The 18,749-nt window shown below is 37.4% G+C and overlaps 1 protein-coding gene across 4 annotated transcripts in view; it reads left to right on the forward strand.

Moving 5' to 3' along the window:
- LOC126183602 (glucose-6-phosphate 1-dehydrogenase) overlaps nucleotides 1-18,749 on the forward strand; it is a 288,517-nt gene that overhangs the window by 240,227 nt on the left and 29,541 nt on the right. For all 4 annotated transcript variants that reach the window (XM_049925708.1, XM_049925707.1, XM_049925710.1 and 1 more), the window contains 3 exons: nucleotides 4,353-4,570; nucleotides 4,893-5,051; nucleotides 13,828-14,047. In XM_049925708.1, coding sequence (XP_049781665.1) covers nucleotides 4,353-4,570; nucleotides 4,893-5,051; nucleotides 13,828-14,047 — 597 coding nt within the window. The remainder of the gene's footprint in view (nucleotides 1-4,352; nucleotides 4,571-4,892; nucleotides 5,052-13,827; nucleotides 14,048-18,749) is intronic.

The raw sequence follows: 18,749 nt of genomic DNA on the forward strand, positions 1-18,749 counted from the left end.
TAACTGCTTTGAGCTACAGAATTAGATGTTGCAAAAATATTATTTATTTCTTATCACCCTCACTGCTTACATGTTCTTTCTGTACATGAGAAGCCATTGTTTTACTATGTTAGCTTAAGAAAAATCAGTAAAATGGTACAACAGCAAGATGCTGTACTCCCTAATGATTCTTTAAACAAAGCAGCCACACATTGTTTTCCTGAATAATACCAGGCTTGAGCAGATTTCCTTATGACTCACTGTCTTAATAACAGAAAATCCGAAAACCACCAGAAAAATGTAAATGAACAGAAGTGAAAGTATTCATTTGTTGGCCTATATTGTTTCTTGCAAGCTACTGAAGTAGTAACTACAGCAACACAGTAAGTGTAAATGACATCAAATCTAATAAGCTTTTCTTTATAGTTCAAAGCCTATTTATTCACTTTGTGGAGTATTAATGTTGGTAATTTTTGTTGATATCTAACAGGATTTTCTCAATTGGGCTGACTTTTTTCTGTTTCACATTTTTAGTTTCCCCTTCATACCACATTATGGGGCCATAAGTATTTCTTTTGTAAACATTACTTAGCTTTATTTTATAACTCACTGAATATGCAGAATTTAATCATATGAGGATGAAATTTTACATTGTAGAACCAAAAAGATGGAATTCAAAGTCATATTACACTTTGGCAACGAAGCCTGAGTATAGCTTGGGCTAAAACGCTGTGTTCAAAAGACTGCGCCCTAATATAGCTTGAGCTGTGATTTTCTTGACACAGTAGCTGCCTGTAACTGGACTCATTTCATTTGAGAACAATGCATGGATGTTGTCAGTTTCTTACCAAAAAGAAAAAAAAATTGTGAACATAAAAATTGTTGTGTTGTTGCAACTGATTGAGTCAATGCATGCTTCCGTGTAGTGAGTTTTCTGTATGGATTTGGTAGGTTTTGCAATTTACTGTAATTCTGCTGTTGACTGAGTGAGAAATTTTGGAAGTTTAAGAGGAGAAATTCAGGTATTTTGGATTGGAGGGAGAACTGTCTTTGTGGGAACAGGCGGAAAAAGATTCATATTTATGTAAACTGCATCACTAATATTGTTGATACAGATATTGCTGCTGTAATTACAATTTAGTTCTGTTTTATTTGTCTTAGACGTGTCCTTTTTACGTATGAACCTCATGATGAAGCAGCATCCAACACAGGTTTCCAGGATTTGTTTGGAGAAGACAAGACAATTTACTGGCCAAACAAGCAGGAAAGAAAAAAAAAAAACTGGTATTGCCCTGAATGCAGAAAACCTCTCTGCATGCCAGAATACTTCACACTTTACCATGCAAAAGCCAGTTATGTGTGAAACTGCTCAAGAACTCACCTCACACTGTCTTTCATGGGAGGATAATTTTACTTTTTGCTATCCAGAGGGGTCTGGGTCACTGGGTTGGGCTGCTGCACAGGCATCTGCATTGAACACCAATATGTCTCCATGTAGAAGGTTTCGTCGCCGTTCAAGACATACTATGTATAATAGAGTCCTGCATGACCGAGTAAGCGAGCACAAAATACGAGATGGGGCGAGCACACCCTAACTGGATAGGCTGCCTGCACTAGTTCTAGTGACCGAGCATAGAAGCCGTGACCGATTACGTAGCACGCAACTTCAAACACATTACACGTGTCATTATCCGTGTGAGACTGCAGCCAGTACGGGCTTCTCATTTGTGGTGTCTCTCTCTCTCTCTCTCTCTCTCTCTCTCTCTCTCTCTTTGCAATCATGCAGTGCGAGGAAACCAGTGCAGTAAGACGTAAGATTGAAATCAATGTTTACACATTGAAGAGACGGGAAGGTCTAAAAAGCCAAGTACGGAGCATATTTTTGGTGGTTGTAGACGAAAACAGTGCGTTTACTGGATACGTATCATGCATAAACTGCTCCACATTATTGTGTTTCCAATCAGGAACCACTCTTTTAAAGAAACACAGTTGCAAGAAACCTCACAAAGATACAGCACCTTCAGGAATACTGGCAGTAATAAAAAATAGTATTACAGCAAGGTGTGTTGCAATGTGTGCTAAAGATATGAGACCTTTTAATGCTGTTTGCGGTGAAGGTTTCAGAGAACTAGGCCAAGAATTAATACATCTAGGTGCGCATTATGGAAAAGTTAACGTGGCAGATGTCATGCCACATCCCTCTACTATAAGCAGACATGTCTGAGAACAAGCTGATGCAATACGAAACAGTATAATGCCTTCTGTTATTGCGGAAGTTATTAATAAAACATGTGCTGCGATAGTTGATATGTGGACTGATTCGCATAATCAGGTGCACTATTTGACGCTTACATCTCATTACATTAACACAGATTGGTCTCTTCTGATCAATGTTTTATTTACAACAAAATTCCCGGACGTTAGGAAGATGGGAGTAAATATTATAAAAGAAAGTTCTCTATGAATTTAGCTGTGTAACGTACCCGTTCTCGGAAACGTTACTTTTGTATTAAAAGAAAGAGACAGAGAGAGACAGAAATAGAGAGAGAGAGAGAGAGAGAGGGGCGTTGGGTTTGTACAGTAAAGTACAGAGCAGCGAGCCGTGGCGAGGCGAGGTGAGCCGTCAGCGGTGACCGGTCATGCTCGGTTATCCGCGTGTCCGGAATCCGGACATCAGACATGGGGCGAGTACGTGACCGAGCCGAGTCGTCTGGGGCCGGACACGAGCGGCTCGGTCCCCCCGTCAACAGGCGAGCCGTGACCGGTCAAGTCAAACATGGAGCGTTGCAGCACTCTAATATATAAGTCTGTTGATAATATAGTGCTGACTACTGCCACTGCTGATAAGAAGAATAAAACACCTGTTAAATCTGTTGCTTCTCTTGCTATTCTTGATGGTCCTGTAGTTTTTGTAGGATGGAATTTTAGTTTTAGTTTAGATCTGAATGATACTTTTTTTCCTCGTGGTAATGGTTGGCTTACTGTAGTAATTGTTAGAGGACACAGTAATGTTAGTAATGTCCCTGGTCTGGAGAGTTTTTCTGAACCTAATGTTATCGCTATTCAAACACGTCTTTGTCATTGAGACAGTGTTTTGTTGTGGAAGATACTGAAGGCTTCTCACATTGTAGTCCATTCTAGGTTTCAAGCTTCTGTAAAACATCACCAGTCATTGATATTTTACATTCTTTTAAATGTAGCATTCTTATTTTGTTGTTTCTGCAACAACGTTCTGACCTATGTTTTCTACCGTAGGAGATCAGGTCTATCTCTTATTAATTAATTTTGTATAAGTCACTCAACTGCCTTTGATACTATTTCTTTGAATGTAAGCTACATCTGGTCTACACTTCCGTACTTAGTTTGGAAGGAATAGAGACTATCTCTTAGGAAGATGTCAAGTGAATTTTTATCCACTTTTTTTTCTCTCTCATTCGTCTGGCTCAAAATACATTATCATTTGTTAATAAGCAACAAAATTATTCTGTTAGTTACTGTGGTATGGCACACGCTGATTTTATGCAATTTTTATAAAAGAGAAGTTTCTGTCTTAATACCCCTGACTTATATAAATTTCTTCAGAGCTAATTACAGTAATATCTGTTGCACATAATGCAACTGTTGTTTTTGTTATCATGCCAAAGCAAATTGTTTGTGCTAAATTACTATTTATGGCACATACCCAAGAGTGAAGTTTTGTAAAGGACTGAATTATTTTATGTATAATGTAATAAAGTTGGTTTTATCCCTTAGCTGAGTACATATTACTTTGTATTAATTCAGTGGTTCTGATGTATTGATGTCTGCAGCTTAGTGGCTAGCTAGTGTTGCTGCCTCTCGATCACAGGGTTGTGAGTTCAATTCCCAGCTGGGTTGGGGATTTTGTGTGCCTGGAGACTGGGTGTTTGTGTTGTCCTCATCATTCCATTATCATTTGTGAAAGTGGCTAGATTGGACTTTGTACAGATTGGGAATTTGTACGGGTGCTGATGACCGCACAATTGAACACCCCACAAACCAAACATCATCTAATATATTGACAACAACATAACAATATAAATATTCATTTAGATCAGAATATTTTCATTAAACTTGTTTCATGCTATTGCTCACAGAAGATTTTTTTTGATGTGGTGTTTTTATTTTAGTTTATTATTGTATTGGTAATCAAGAAATTATCATCCACATCTGCACACATTTTACCGTTGTAGAAGCCTTTTTCACTTTCTTGAAAATAAGACAGGTTAGTTCTGAAATAACATTGATTCATTGAGTGTGTGTTTCTTACTGTCACTATGAGAATAAACTGAATATAGAAAATAATGTGTGGATGTGCTATTAATTATTAATTATTTTTTCATAAATTGTTTCAGGTTAAAGAAGGAGAGAAAGAGAAGTATGAAGAGTTTTGGGCACATAACAAATACATAGCAGGCAGTTACGATTCAAGGCGTGATTTCGAACTCTTAAACCAAGAACTGATGACCTGTGAGAATGGCACTTCAGCAAACAGACTGTTTTATCTAGCACTTCCACCATCAGTTTTTGAAGATGTAACTGTTCACATCAGAAATTCATGCATGGCTGTGAAGTAAGTTTTTTGTTTGACATACATAAGATTTATCTGTAGTTTGACCAATGTATGTTAGACAAAATAGACATAATGTATTAATAAACTACATTTTTCAAAATTTATCAGAATACAATCTGTGATTCTAGCCTCATACTTGCATTGACTGACCCTATCAAACTATTTTATCTTTCCTTTAAAAAATCTGTGGTTAACAGTTAAAACAGCATATAAAGCTGTAAATGTGAACAATAAATAAAAATAAAGCATCTTTCTTAGAACTGGTGTATTTTGCAGGAAAACATCATGTTGCTCACTGAGGTCATTTGAATATCTTTTTCAGAGGATGGACAAGAATAATTATTGAAAAACCATTTGGTCGCGATGCTGACAGCTCAAAACGATTGTCAGACCATTTGGCATCACTATTCAAGGAGGAGCAGATCTACCGAATTGACCATTACCTGGGGAAAGAAATGGTGCAGAATTTGATGACGTTAAGGTATGTTTTGAAACACTGTTTTATCTGGTGTGTGACTTGTATTGTCACCAGATCTTTACAAAACACTTCTTTGTGTTTGCCAAATGAGACATAAGTAAAATAAATAGTACAAAAATTGCTCTGAAAGACATACGTTTTTCTATCATGGGTTTTATCAGCATGTTATCGTGACAAGTTTAATGTAATGTTTGACAGAAAATAATTTCCACTGTATAATATAAAATAAAGCTGTCACCAACCTGAAGATTGATTTGAACATGAAGGTTCTTTACTAATAGAATAAGTGATTACATCATAGGCAGGAAAGTTCTCCAAACCCATTGCAAAAGAGCGTAGTGCAGAATCGATGTGAACAATATTGACAGTCAGCCAAGCTTGACCAACTTCGACAGCAATGTCAGTCAGTGAAAAATCGAGACATCCAGCATGGAAAACTGTTGGTCCATGTAGAACATCGATTGTTTTGGCAGGATCAACATGCATGTTATAATAAGTCTCAATGTCTACAACTGTTTTGTAGATTGTAGGATGCCAGCAGTAAACATGATATGTGTGACGGCATGGCATGTTGCAGACTGACTGACGTCTTACCAGGATCATTATTCAAATAGCAATGTGTACACTGGATGACATCAGAGACTGATAACAGACTTAGAGAATTCTCACAGCAGAGGCAAGGCGTTATCCCAGATGCGTGCTGTAGTCGCTCTAGCAGCACGTGTGCCTGGGTGCTATTATAGGTGGTATGACCTTACCTTCCTCTGTCCTTTGAACTGACATTCCCAGAAAGCTGTTGGTGTCACATAGTTCAATGTAGACTCCAACTTGTGATGCAGGTTGGCATTTTATACATTAACATTCAAACTGTCAGAGGTGAAATGAGTGATAAGTGACAGAAAATAATATTAGGACTGACTTGAGATTGAACTCCAGAACTGTGCATTAGGTGTCTGACACACGCACTGTACCATATACCATTACCATATCTTCGTTACACTTAATTCACTACAGAATATTAACAATTTGAATATTTGGGTGAAATAAATCTGAGGAAGTGAAAAAACCCTTTTTTTATTCACATATATGCAAATATTATAATTTAATAAAGATATCACATATCTTCAGGAGGTGCAGCTCCCGTTACAGCCAATAGAAACACATACAAATAAATATATAGAGTACTTCTAACTGTCAGGATCACAGTTTCCCATTTCAAGTGAGAAAAGAGGAAAGAAATGGGAATGAAGGAAAAGGTGAGAGGGGGAAAATGGGTCATTTACACAGTACAGTCACATTAATGTGATCACCGCCTATGTTTGACATTAACATACAACAACCCAATCACAGACAACAGGTGGCAGCAGTAGCAGCAGAGGATATATAAAGTGTGTCGGGTGAATGCGGAAAACAGTGCAGCCATTGTCGTAATGTGGAAACTGAACAATTTATCTGATGTCCAAAAGGGCATGATCATGATCACTGGCTTTCAGGCCAAGGATGGAACCACTTCCGAAATGGCTAAGTCTGTAAACTGTTCTTTACCAAGCATAAGAAAATGACAATATCCAAAACTGGTGCCGAGGCAGCTCTGGTGCACCATGGACCATAGATGATGGGTGCATGACAGCTGCAGAGATGTGTGTGTGTGAACAGATGTGCAACTATTGAGTAACTGACCACACAAATTAACCAAGGGGCAACAACAGTATCTCCTCAATGACTGTTCAGCAAACATTGCTGCATATGGGCCCCTGCATCAGCTGCACCCACGCTGACTGCTGTTTACTGGTGCTGAAGGCCGAAATTTGCACTCCAACGCCACAACTGGACATCCACTCGGTGACAACAGGTTGTCTTATCAGATGAGTAATGTTTTATGCTCTGTTGGACAAATGGCCATTGGTGTGTCGGATGTGGAATGTCTGAAAGCAAACACCCTGCAACTAGGAGGGAGCGTTATGATCTGGGGAATGTGTTTGTGGTATTCTCTGGGTGATCTCATCATTCTGGAAGGCACAGTGAATCAAAACAAGTATGCATCTACCTTTGGAGACCATGTCCATCCCTACATGTGGTCCATTTCTCCTTGGCATGATGCCATTTACCAGCAGGGCAATGTAATGTGTCAAACGGCTTGCAATGTACATTTGTGGTTCTAAGAGCTCTAGGATGAGGTTACTGTACTTCCCTCACCACCAAACTATGCTGATTTAAATCCAATTGAGAATCTGTGGGACCACATTGTTCAGGCTGTTTGTGCCATGGATCCTCAGCCAGCAGGTGGCCATGGCAATAGAGTCAGCATAGCTCCACATCCTTCTTGGTACCTTCCAGAATGACACTAACTCTCCATGCATGTCCCATGATACAAAAAGGTGGTTATTCAGGTTTTTGACAGGTGGTCATATTAATGTGACTGGACATTGTAGAACCTGTGTTAAACGGGATCCATGAAGTGCAAAGAAGTAAAGATTTAGTAAAAGATGCCATAGAGGCTGAGAGATCACTCAGTTTGGGAAAAAATGATATTAAATTTAAGCACAAGAAGTAGAATAACAATGCCAATTAGTGTAGTACAGGGAGAGGAGTAATTAAATATAATAGAATGTTCCATATTTTTAGATGTAGATACCGATGAAAACGTGAACTGGAAGAAACACATAACTGAGATACTCAAACAACAAATTCAACAAGTTTTGCTTTTCGTATAATTGCTAGTTTTGCAAGTAAACAAATCAACATTTCATCATGCTGTGCATATTACCACTCATTATTGCTTATGGCATAATTTTCTTGGGTAACTCATAACTTAGAAAGCAAGCAGTGAGAAGAAAATGATGGAAGGAAGGAATCAAGTAAGAAATAGGGGCTGATATAGAAAGAAGAGGGAAACAAGAATTGAATTGAGTATCCAACTGGCCTGTGTGGTGACCTGATTGCAAGCCATGACTTCAAAAAGGCAGAAACTTTGCTGCTTATAAAGGAAGATCATGTACAAAGGAGACATCATATGTATGTGAGCTGGGATACAGAGAGAGGTCACAGTGTATGTAACTTGAATGGTTGTGAGTAGCTTTGTGAATGGATTTGTGACTCCCCGCGCATTGGATGGTATGTTTTATGTAGGATGAGATGCATTAGGTGATTGGTTGGAGGGACTGATCCACTAGAAATGAGAAGATGCATTTGATTAAGACGTTTAAGCCCTCAGCAGTGTCTTTGTCTTTTGATAAATTACAGTAGTTTTTACCATTTTCATTCCCCCTTATTTGTTGATTTCCTTGCAAAAATAAAATTTTGCAGTATGATACATACATTTATTTTGGCTAAAATTACCATATCTACCACAGGTGTTGCACCATATCTGTTTGAATACAAAGTCTCAATCTCAGTATATCAAATTAGTTTTTATTAAATGAAGACACCCAGATAAATGGTCGCAATTTTCTACATTCCTCTTTATTACTTACAGTGCTCAGCTGCTGTGAGTCGTCGGTCTTTCCTTTGTTTTTCTGATGTGTTATTCACAGTATATTTAATTATTGTTCATAATTAAATAGAAACCTTAAACACTCTCTCATGTCCTCTACGTTACAGCTCATTGTTCATGCTTATTGGTAGTCTCAACACTGCATCAGATGAACAATTATCCTCTGTTATCATATAGTTTGTTTTAAAATTTAAGTCTTGTAAACAGAAGGCCCAATGTATCAGCCTACTGTGTGATTTTACATTTCATCAGAAGCTTCAGAGTGTGAGAGTATGTCAAGACAGCTATGGAATCACAAAAGCAATAGCCTTTTGATATAATTTATCATCTTAATGCCATTATTGGAACACTTCACAATTGATCCTATATCCACATGCATCTGTTGCTAAATAGAAAGCTGTTGTTGAATGTGTGTGTCCAAATAATCTGAGGTACATAATTTCTTTTGTAATTGGCATAAATTGCTCCAGACATTTCTCATCCCACAGTCACTCAGTTTTACTTTGCAGTAATCTGGTCACAGCTTTACAGTTCAGGGTCCAACATGGCACAAATCAACAGAGTCAAGGAAAACTTTTCATAGTTTTTTATTTCTAAATACTGAACAATCTGTAACTGCAGGAATCTTGTTTGGGTCATTCTTCTCCTTTATAATATATCTTCAGACTTTGATTTCACTACAACAATGTGTGTTTTTGCAAATTTAATTGTAATGCTGTTTTAACATAATTTGTCAACCAATAATCAAAAAATTGAGAGATATTCTTCCCAGTCTTTGGATGCTGTTAGCACAGTCACCATGTCATGCAAGGTGGGCAAAACAAAACTGTCCTGGAGAATATTTACAGTAAGACTCAGAACAGTTTTTTGAAAGTTATGGTTTTTTTATTAATTAAAGAGCCCATTTTATGTCATTTTTCCACTTAAGTTTTGTGTTTCAGGTTTTGCTGGAGGTTTTGTCAAAACACTTATAGTCTTAAACTATTGTGCAAACAGTTCAGCACACATTGTTCTTCACAATGAAAATGCACTGTTTTATTGTGAACACCACTTTATGTTGGATTCAACTGGTTGTTAAACATGTCTGCTCCTCTCACTCACTCATATGTAATGAAATAGCAAAGTACGTGGGAGATGTGCATGTGACAGCAGCTGATTGTTCCATCAAAATCACAGTTTTCAGTATTTTCTGTGATGGACAGTTCTCCTGTTTATTAGTAAGGGTCAGTCCCGTGTCAGTATTATAAATATTTTCTAGGCCAGTTTTATTTTGTCCATGCTGTATAACTCATATTAAAATACAGTCCTTATGCAGCCCATTAAGTTAAAATAACTAAAAGAAAATAGTGCAACACACACACACACACACACACACACACACACACACACACACACACATATATATATATATATATATATATATATATATATATATATATATATATATATATATATAAATAAACAAAGATGATGTGACTTACCAAACGAAAGTGCTGGCAGGTCGATAGACACACAAACAAACACAAGCATACACACAAAATTCTAGCTTTCGCAACCAACGGTTGCTTCTTTCCTGATATATATATATATATATATATATATATTAGGTGTACAGTAGAGAATGAGTCAAATATAATACTTTGATTATAATCACTCGGACCATTTTGTTTCAGTCAGTGTTATTTAATATGTAAAACTAGGACACCTTTGTATTCAAAACCTCTTATGCCACAGCTCATGTAATTCTTTAACTTCTTTCAAGTCTGTGCAAATGAATGTTTTTACTCTATTTTCTTCCTCATCTTAAAGCATCAGTGACGCTTTATCATGACACATCATTGATATTTTAGCTGTGTTCTGTAACCGTATTGCCAAGGAATTATTTGCTGTTCATGAATGGATTAATACATTTTTCTTTTAATTTTTTTTAATAAATGCATGGACTGTTCAATCTCATTCAAATCTGGAAACATTTGTTCTTTCCTTTCTGTGCTGGATAATAGGAACAGAGAGAGATAACAGATGAAAGTCTAACAGGCATTAGCCATAATTGCAATTGGTTGCATAGTTTTATTTTTATCAAATATCTTAATAATGTGTTTTAAGTTTATAGTTGGAGGGCCCTGAAAAGAACCATGTCTTTTGACAAATTCATTTCACCTTGTGTTCCATGCAGATGGACAACAAAACTAATTCACAACATGTTAGGTGGAAGAACATGTAAAATTAATGTATATCTGATATTTCTTCAAAACAGTTCACATAATTTGCCTATGTGGGTGACTGGGCAATAGCTACCCAACACAAAACTTTCAAAATAACTAAAGAAATACTACCTTCTGATCTAGACACCATAAGCCAATACTTCCATCAGCGGAGGTTACAAACTAACTCAAATAAAACAGAAGTTGCATGTTTCCACCTGTCCAGTAGATTTGCACACAGAACCTTTGATGTCTATGTTAAGGGAGTCAAACTTCATCGTAACACACATCCAGAATATCTTGGACTCATATTAGAGAGGACATGCTCTTTTAAACAGCCCTTGATGCAAACACCTGCTAATCACAAGAGCATAGATAACATTGTCCATGAGTGGCACTAGTTGGGGATTGTCAGCAGACACTCTCTGAGTATCAGTACTCGGATTGGTGCACTCAGCAGCAGAGCACTGTTCGTCTGTGTCCATATGTGAAAAAGATAGATGTACAACATAAACGAATCCATGTATATTGTTAGTGGGTAAATCAATCTACTCCCACATACTGGTTATCTATCTTGACTGACATTCCTCTCCTGATAATGAGACAGAAGAGTGCATTACTATGTGAATACCAGGAGATTGTTGATAACCCTGACCTTCTCATATTGAACCCCCAATTTATTCCCTGTGTTGATGACGTCCGACTCTTATCACAGTCATAATTATTAACTGAGAATTAATTCAATGCCATCAGTGAATGGAAACAGTGTTGGCAACAGAACTGTCCTCCACATTGCATAAAACTGTCCTGCAGCCAGGAGAAACCCTTTGGATTTGACCAATCTCAGGCAATTTGTACTACCCTGAATCACATCCAAATGAGCCATGGGAAATGTGCAGACACTTTCCACAAGTGGGGCAAATCTTCACCACCATCTTGTGACTGTGGTGGGGAATGACAGACAGTTGCTCACATTACACATGGATACAAGGGTCCTTTCGAAGATTTCCTGGCAATGGCAAATGGTGTAATGAACTATATAATAGACCTTGATATTCGCCTGTAGCTATTGTCAGCTCTGTTATATTATGCTGCAGAGCTGTGACGAAACATTTATATGTAGTAATTTAGTAATATTTGTATATGGATAACTATTCTTGTGGTTAAAATCTCTTAATGTATGCCATATGATAAGTAAATAAATTATCACAAAATACCCAACCTATGAAAACGCACTTCAGTTTTCTCACACAGGTGCTAATGTTAAAACACTTTTGAAAAACCTTTTTGATTAGCTTTTGTTGTCAAAGATTAATCAAGCACATAATTGTTGTTAATAAAGTAATTGCTATTTCACTTTGCTGTTAATAAGCCTGTGACCAGTTTTATAGAATGATATTCAAATAAGAAATGGGAAGTTCTTTGTATGATCTCATTCAAGGTCCTTTGTTTCCAGATAGAAGAAAGACATTTGTATACATTAAATATAATTCCTTTAAATAAAATAACAAAAATTGGGTGAGGTCAAGCAACTTTTACAAGAAAAATTAATACACTATTTTTTTAGAAACTTCACAGACTCAGGGAAAATTTACTACTCTAAATCTTTACAGTGTGACATGGCTTACTGAGCCACAAGTTGCGAAATGAATCTACATTTAATTCACTGGGTGATATTTGGATCTTGAAAATGGATAAAAATAAAAACAATTCTACCACTTTATCAACTGAATCAAAATTCCTATTGTCTATTCAGGGGTAATTTACAATCTGATATTCACTATTAAGATTCAGCAAAAATCATGCTCAGCAGTCACCCATACTTTAATCAGTGGAGATTATTTTAAAAAGCTGAATACATTACCACTTTGAAATTGGTGTTTGAACTTGAGCAGTTTCTATCAGTTAGAAAGACTGCTTTCCTCGCCACTAAAAGGACAGTGAAAGATGCTTTTCCATTTGTACAGTTATAATTCAACAGCATACCATAATATTGGTTGTGAGATCATGATGATCACTTTATTATTATTTTTCCTTTATTGGTCTCATTTATTCTTTGACAGTGTGTGCCACAGCTCACTGCTTTTTTTCTGCCCAACCTATGTCTCTGCATGTGTGTAATTCTCAAAGACCAGTGACTAGCAGATGTCTCCCCAGGTGGTTAATCACTTTCTAGCACCATGCATAATCCATTCCCATACGTGAAACATGCCTATGATATAAATTACCCAACAAACAATTAGCCATAATCTTAAAAGAAAAATACATCACATGAGGATACTAGGAAAGGTGCAAAGCTAAACAGAATGTCACACTCTGCAATTATACATCACAACTGTGACAGTCTAATAGATCAACAAAAATAATCAATTTTGGAAGATATGATGTAATTGGATAGATAAAAAATGTACTCACATAGTGTCGACAGGACGACACACATATAAAGTTAGTGAAATTTGCAAGCTTTCGGAACCAGTGGCTCCTTCTCCTGACAGAAGGGTGCAAGTGAAAGAAGAGGGATGAAGGAAAAGGACGGGTGAGATTTAGGAAATGGTGAGAGTTCGGAAGTGTTGCCCAGAACCCGGGGTCAGAGGAGACTTACCAGATGGGATGAGAAGAAAAGACTTTCCCTTCTGCGAAACCCAACTGTGAGGAAGAAAACAAAACAGGACATAGTTGTGTATACAAGTTCTATTTAAAATTAATTTTGGACATGCTCACTCCTCTTTGATTTGATGGCATAACACAGATGTATCTATTAACTCATGATGTCTGCATAAAATACTTTGCATCAGTGCTGTGATTCAGTTTGTCACAGATTTTAACCATTTGTCACCACTATTAATTATGTACTACAAGTTACGCACTTCTGTACAATAATTGCTTCATTGTGCAGCTGCTTTGGCCCTGAATTTTAAATTACTTTTTAAAAACTTTTTAATAGTAGAATATCTATTAGCAGTGGTTATTTTTTATGTTTTAATTGTTTCCCAGGAAATTTTTATAATTGTTTGACTCATCTGTAAAATACAGATTGCAAAATGGCGAATACTTTTCATTCTTTTTTCACTTTTGTCAACAGGTTTGGCAATAGAATTTTCAGTCCTACTTGGAACAGGGAATGTGTTGCTTCTGTCTTGATAAGCTTCAAGGAGCCATTTGGCACACAGGGAAGAGGTGGCTACTTTGATGAGTTTGGAATAATTCGTGATGTTATGCAGAATCATTTACTACAAATCCTTAGTCTTGTTGCAATGGAAAAACCAGCATCTATCCATCCAGATGACATACGCAATGAGAAGGTAAGTACTTTCATTTAAAACAGACTGTTATGTTGGAAAAGTTGTGAACAGGTATTTCAAAAATGTAGGTTGAATGACAAGAAAAATTTTTTTGCACCAATCAGAAAATTTCATTTTCTAGTGGCTATAAAAATTGCCATTATTACTTGCTAATTGCAATGTCCACTCTCACATTCATCACCACTGTGAACTTGTTCAGTACAAACATGACTTGTTAACCACTAAAACTGCCTCAGCCTCATGATAACTCACTGATGTTAGTAACATATTAGACAACGTTGGATGGAGTAGTAAATTGAAACTAAGTAATTAAACTGTGTTGTACTAAAAGAACCAACAAAAGTATTTTGCCTCATAAATTGGGGTATAGGTTTGTAATCTTTGCAGCTTATAATGTTTATTTATGTAGTAGTGGAATTGGTAATATGCCCATGCAGTTTTGTGCTGCATCTACCTCCTTGTATACATTAGATATTTTGAAGTATATGCTACATGAAGAGATATGGGAGAGGAGATAATTAGGGAGTTAATATGTGCTCCAGATAGTGGAAACTGTAGATGACAATTATGGTAACTACAAATGCATACTTGCTTATGTAACTTTTTTTTTTTTTAAGCACATAGCAGTTTGGCGCCTTGTGAGGGGAAGGGGACCGTAGTTGTAGCTTGTAGCAGTCCATTACACTGTATTAAAATCCTTCAGACGCTATGGTAAATAGTACTGTATAAGTTAACAGTGTGCTGGGGAGAAGGAAGTTTATACAGTTAGTCTATTATGGAATTTACTGGATTGATTCTGTTGTCTTTTTCTGCAGGGACCAGATTTTAACAATTTTTTCAGAAATGCTGTTCAGTAGTACTTCTGTTGCTGATTACTTTTAGTAATGACAAGCTATTGCATATGTGATTTGTCATTTCATCACTTTATATGTTGATGTTGACAGTTCAGATACACTGAAGTTTCTATAAATAACATTTCAGAAATTTTGAATCTTGAGATAAGAAATTCAATTGAAAACCGATTACCATCTGTTTATTCACCCATAACCTCCCTCCCCCTTAACTTTCCCCATTGTCTGCGAACTGCAGAACTGATTTGAGACTTGTCTGAATAAATGGAGGCACATATTAAAACAAAGTATGGGAAATTTAATAAAATATTATTCATAATTTCTAGACTGGAAGCTTGTAGCCGGAAATCTATAGCAACTCAGTGAGTGCCAAATGACCAATTCAAATAATGTATTGAACAGTATTTCAGAAAGTTGATGACTTGCAACAAACACAAAGGTGTTGTCAGAATGAGCCGTAGACAGAACATGAAACAGTGCAGAACCTGGAACTGTACATGTCTGTAATGCTTAACAGCAGAATTATTTCAAAACCAAAAATTCTGAAATAGCTGCTTGTGTGATATGTTAGTAATAATAATAATAATAATAATAATAATAATAGTAAACTACTTGCTGAATTTAACAGAATTGTACATTTATTAGAACAGTAAAACTGCCAGTGCAGATTTAATTGCATACAGAGTGTCCCAGGAGGAATGGACAATATCCAGGGATGACAGGAAAAAATCATTAGAAGCAAAAAATTCATATGGACATGTGCCCTACTCCGAAGGGTTTCTGAAACAGAACATATTCAGTTTACATTGTTATTCATTTCCTGTATTATTTAATACATTGTCAGGTACAGGCGTGTACACATGTACAACAGTTAGTAAAGTAAACATTACAACATGCATTTTAGTAAGTATCAATTGAAAAATACGTATTTTTAACTTGTTGTTGTTGTCATTGTGGTCTTCAGTCCTGAGACTGGTTTGATGCAGCTCTCCGTGCTACTCTATCCTGTGCAAGCTTATCTTCGAATATTCCACTGTCAACCTCAGTGCATTTGTGCACTCTTGGGATAAAATGTTATATTGCTTGTCTGAGTGCCTCTGCACATTCCCTAATGAGGGCAGCACTGTCTGCCAGTCTTGGTGGCCAGGTAATTGTACTGTTGTGACCAATCCAATGATTACGGTAAGTGCAATTGAGATGTTCCCTCCCACATCTGGTAAAGTGTGGAGTGCCTCCATTGTGCTGGAGGTATGGTGTAGTTCACTTTGCCAAAGGAACATCCTCCAAGTGTTCATTAAATGATTTTTCCAACAAATGTGGGTAATTTTGCTAACTCATTTGCTCTTCTAAAATGACTGGACTTATCAAAACGTTACTGGTCATGCTGTCTCAAATATTGATTAAAAATGGTCTTGGAAACTGATTTCCACTGTAGCCTGTGGATTTTCCTGTGACCATCAGTGATTATTACATGTGTTGCTGATTCCATTATGTGTAAATGTGGCATCACTAATGAATAGTATTAATGGAAGCTAATGACAATTGTCATTTAACCAGCGATGAAATTCAAGTTGTGTGGCGTTGTTACCGATGTGAAATTGTGGACATGCTGTACATGAAATGAGTACAAGTTTTTTGCATGTAATGTTTGCTATACATGTGTTCGTGGGACATTGATACATGCAGAATGTCACCTTACTGTGGTAGGGGGACGACGCTGCACCATCTCAGCAATGTGTTGCTGCTCCTGCCCAGATTGCTGAACTACATGTTCCGAAGAAAACTGGGAAGTTGGAAGAATATTTGTTTCATGCAGTGCACTGAAAACTCTGGTCAACACTCTTGTGATCAGGAATTCGACGTGTTGAACAGCACCAACAGTATTGTTCGATAGCAGCAGGACCATTACCACTGCAAAAGCTATAAACTTACACCATATCTGCACATTCTTCATTAGTGTAGGTGTGTTAGATGTGTGTCATTCTAGCCAGTGCATGTACACAGTTAACTGATGGTTCTGTTTGATACCCTCACAATCCCTTGCACTACTTCACTCACAACATATCATAGACAATTGCACATTGGTTGGGTTAGAACAAAACATGAAAGAGGTTGGGAGGGTAAGGCACATGTGCCTACCACTAGCCAAGACACAAACGTGCGTTAAAAGAATTCTATCTTGGAAACCATTCAGACTAGAGCATACGTGTGTGTGAAGTTTTTTGCTTCAAACGAGCATTCCTGTTATATCTCTGAATATTGACCATTCCTCGTGAGACACCCTGTATATGAGGCTTATATGGCACCGATAACTCAAAGGTACATGAGATATGCAGGCAGTGTACTAGCCCTGCTAGTAAAAGAATGTGTTGAAAAATTTTAGTTACTGCCCCCTTTTTGCTAGGAACGTTTCATTAACCCCAAGAATTAAAAACGGAACTGTAATACACTGAAGCACCAAAGAAACTGGTATAGGCATGCATATTCAAATACAGAGAGATGTAGATAGGCAGAATACGGTGCTGCAGCCGACAACACAAGACAAGTATTTGGCGCAGTTGTTACATCGATTACTGCTGCTACAATGGCAGGCTATCAAGATTTAAGTGAGTTTGAATGTGGTTTTATAGTCAGTGCATGAGCGATGGGACACAGCATCTCTGAGGTGGCAATGAAGTAGGGATTTTCCCATACGACCAATGTCGAGTGCACTGTGAATATCAGGAATCCAGTAAGACATCAAATCTCCAACAAATCTCCACAAATCTCCACAAATTGCTGCAGATTTCAATGCTGGCCCATCAACAAATGTCAATGTATGAACCATTCAACGAAACATCATCGATATTGGCTTCTGGAGCTGAAGGCCCACTCGTGTATCCTTGATGACTGCACGACACAAAGCTTTGCACCATGCCTGAGCCCATCAACTCTGACATTGGAGTGTTGATGACTGGAAACATGTTGCCTGGTTGGACAAGTCTCGTTTCAAATTGTATAGAGCAGATGGACGTATTCGAGTATGGAGACAACCTCATGAATCCATGGACCTTGCATGTCAGCAGGGGACTGTTCAAGCTGGTGGAAGCACTTTAGTTGTGTGGGGTGTGTGCAGTTGGAGTGATATGGGAGCCCTGATATGTATAGATATGACTCTTGACAGGTGACACGTACGTGAGCATCCTGTCTGATCATCTGCATCCATTCATGCTATTGTGCATTCTGACAGACTTGGGCAATTCCAGCAGGACAATGTGACACCCGACACATCCAGAACTGCTACAGGGTGGTTCCAGCAACACTTCTGCTGGCCACCAAACTTCCTTGAGATGAACACTATTGAGCATATCTGGGATGCCTAGCAACATACTATTCAGAAGAGAGCTCCACACTGTCATGTTCTTACGGATTTATGGACAGCCCCTTCAGGATTCATGCTGTCAGTTTCCTCCAGCACTACTTCAGACATTAGTCAAGTCCATGCCACATTGTGTTGCGGCAGCACTTCTATGTACTCGAGGGGGCCCTACACAATATTAGGCAGGTGTTCTAGCTTCTTTGGCTCTTCAGTGTGTATGTTGCCAGATGATATCATAAAAAATCTACACAAATAAGGGAAATGATGAGCAAAAAGAGTATTGTAAAAATAAAAGAACCTTTATACTAATCACACCGTCGTAGATATTACTATAATCCATTAGTACATCTGTCACAAACCACAGGAAAGTCTTAAGTTCCTTGAGACTTCGAGGCACTGTACTATTGTGGTAGAGTGAAATGGACATAACAGCATCAGGATTAAGTCAGCTCTCACCATTGTTATTATCAGTACAATAAAGTAATTCTGCAAA

This window comes from Schistocerca cancellata, chromosome 4 (genome assembly GCF_023864275.1).
Source record: "Schistocerca cancellata isolate TAMUIC-IGC-003103 chromosome 4, iqSchCanc2.1, whole genome shotgun sequence".
NCBI lineage: Eukaryota > Metazoa > Arthropoda > Insecta > Orthoptera > Acrididae > Schistocerca > Schistocerca cancellata.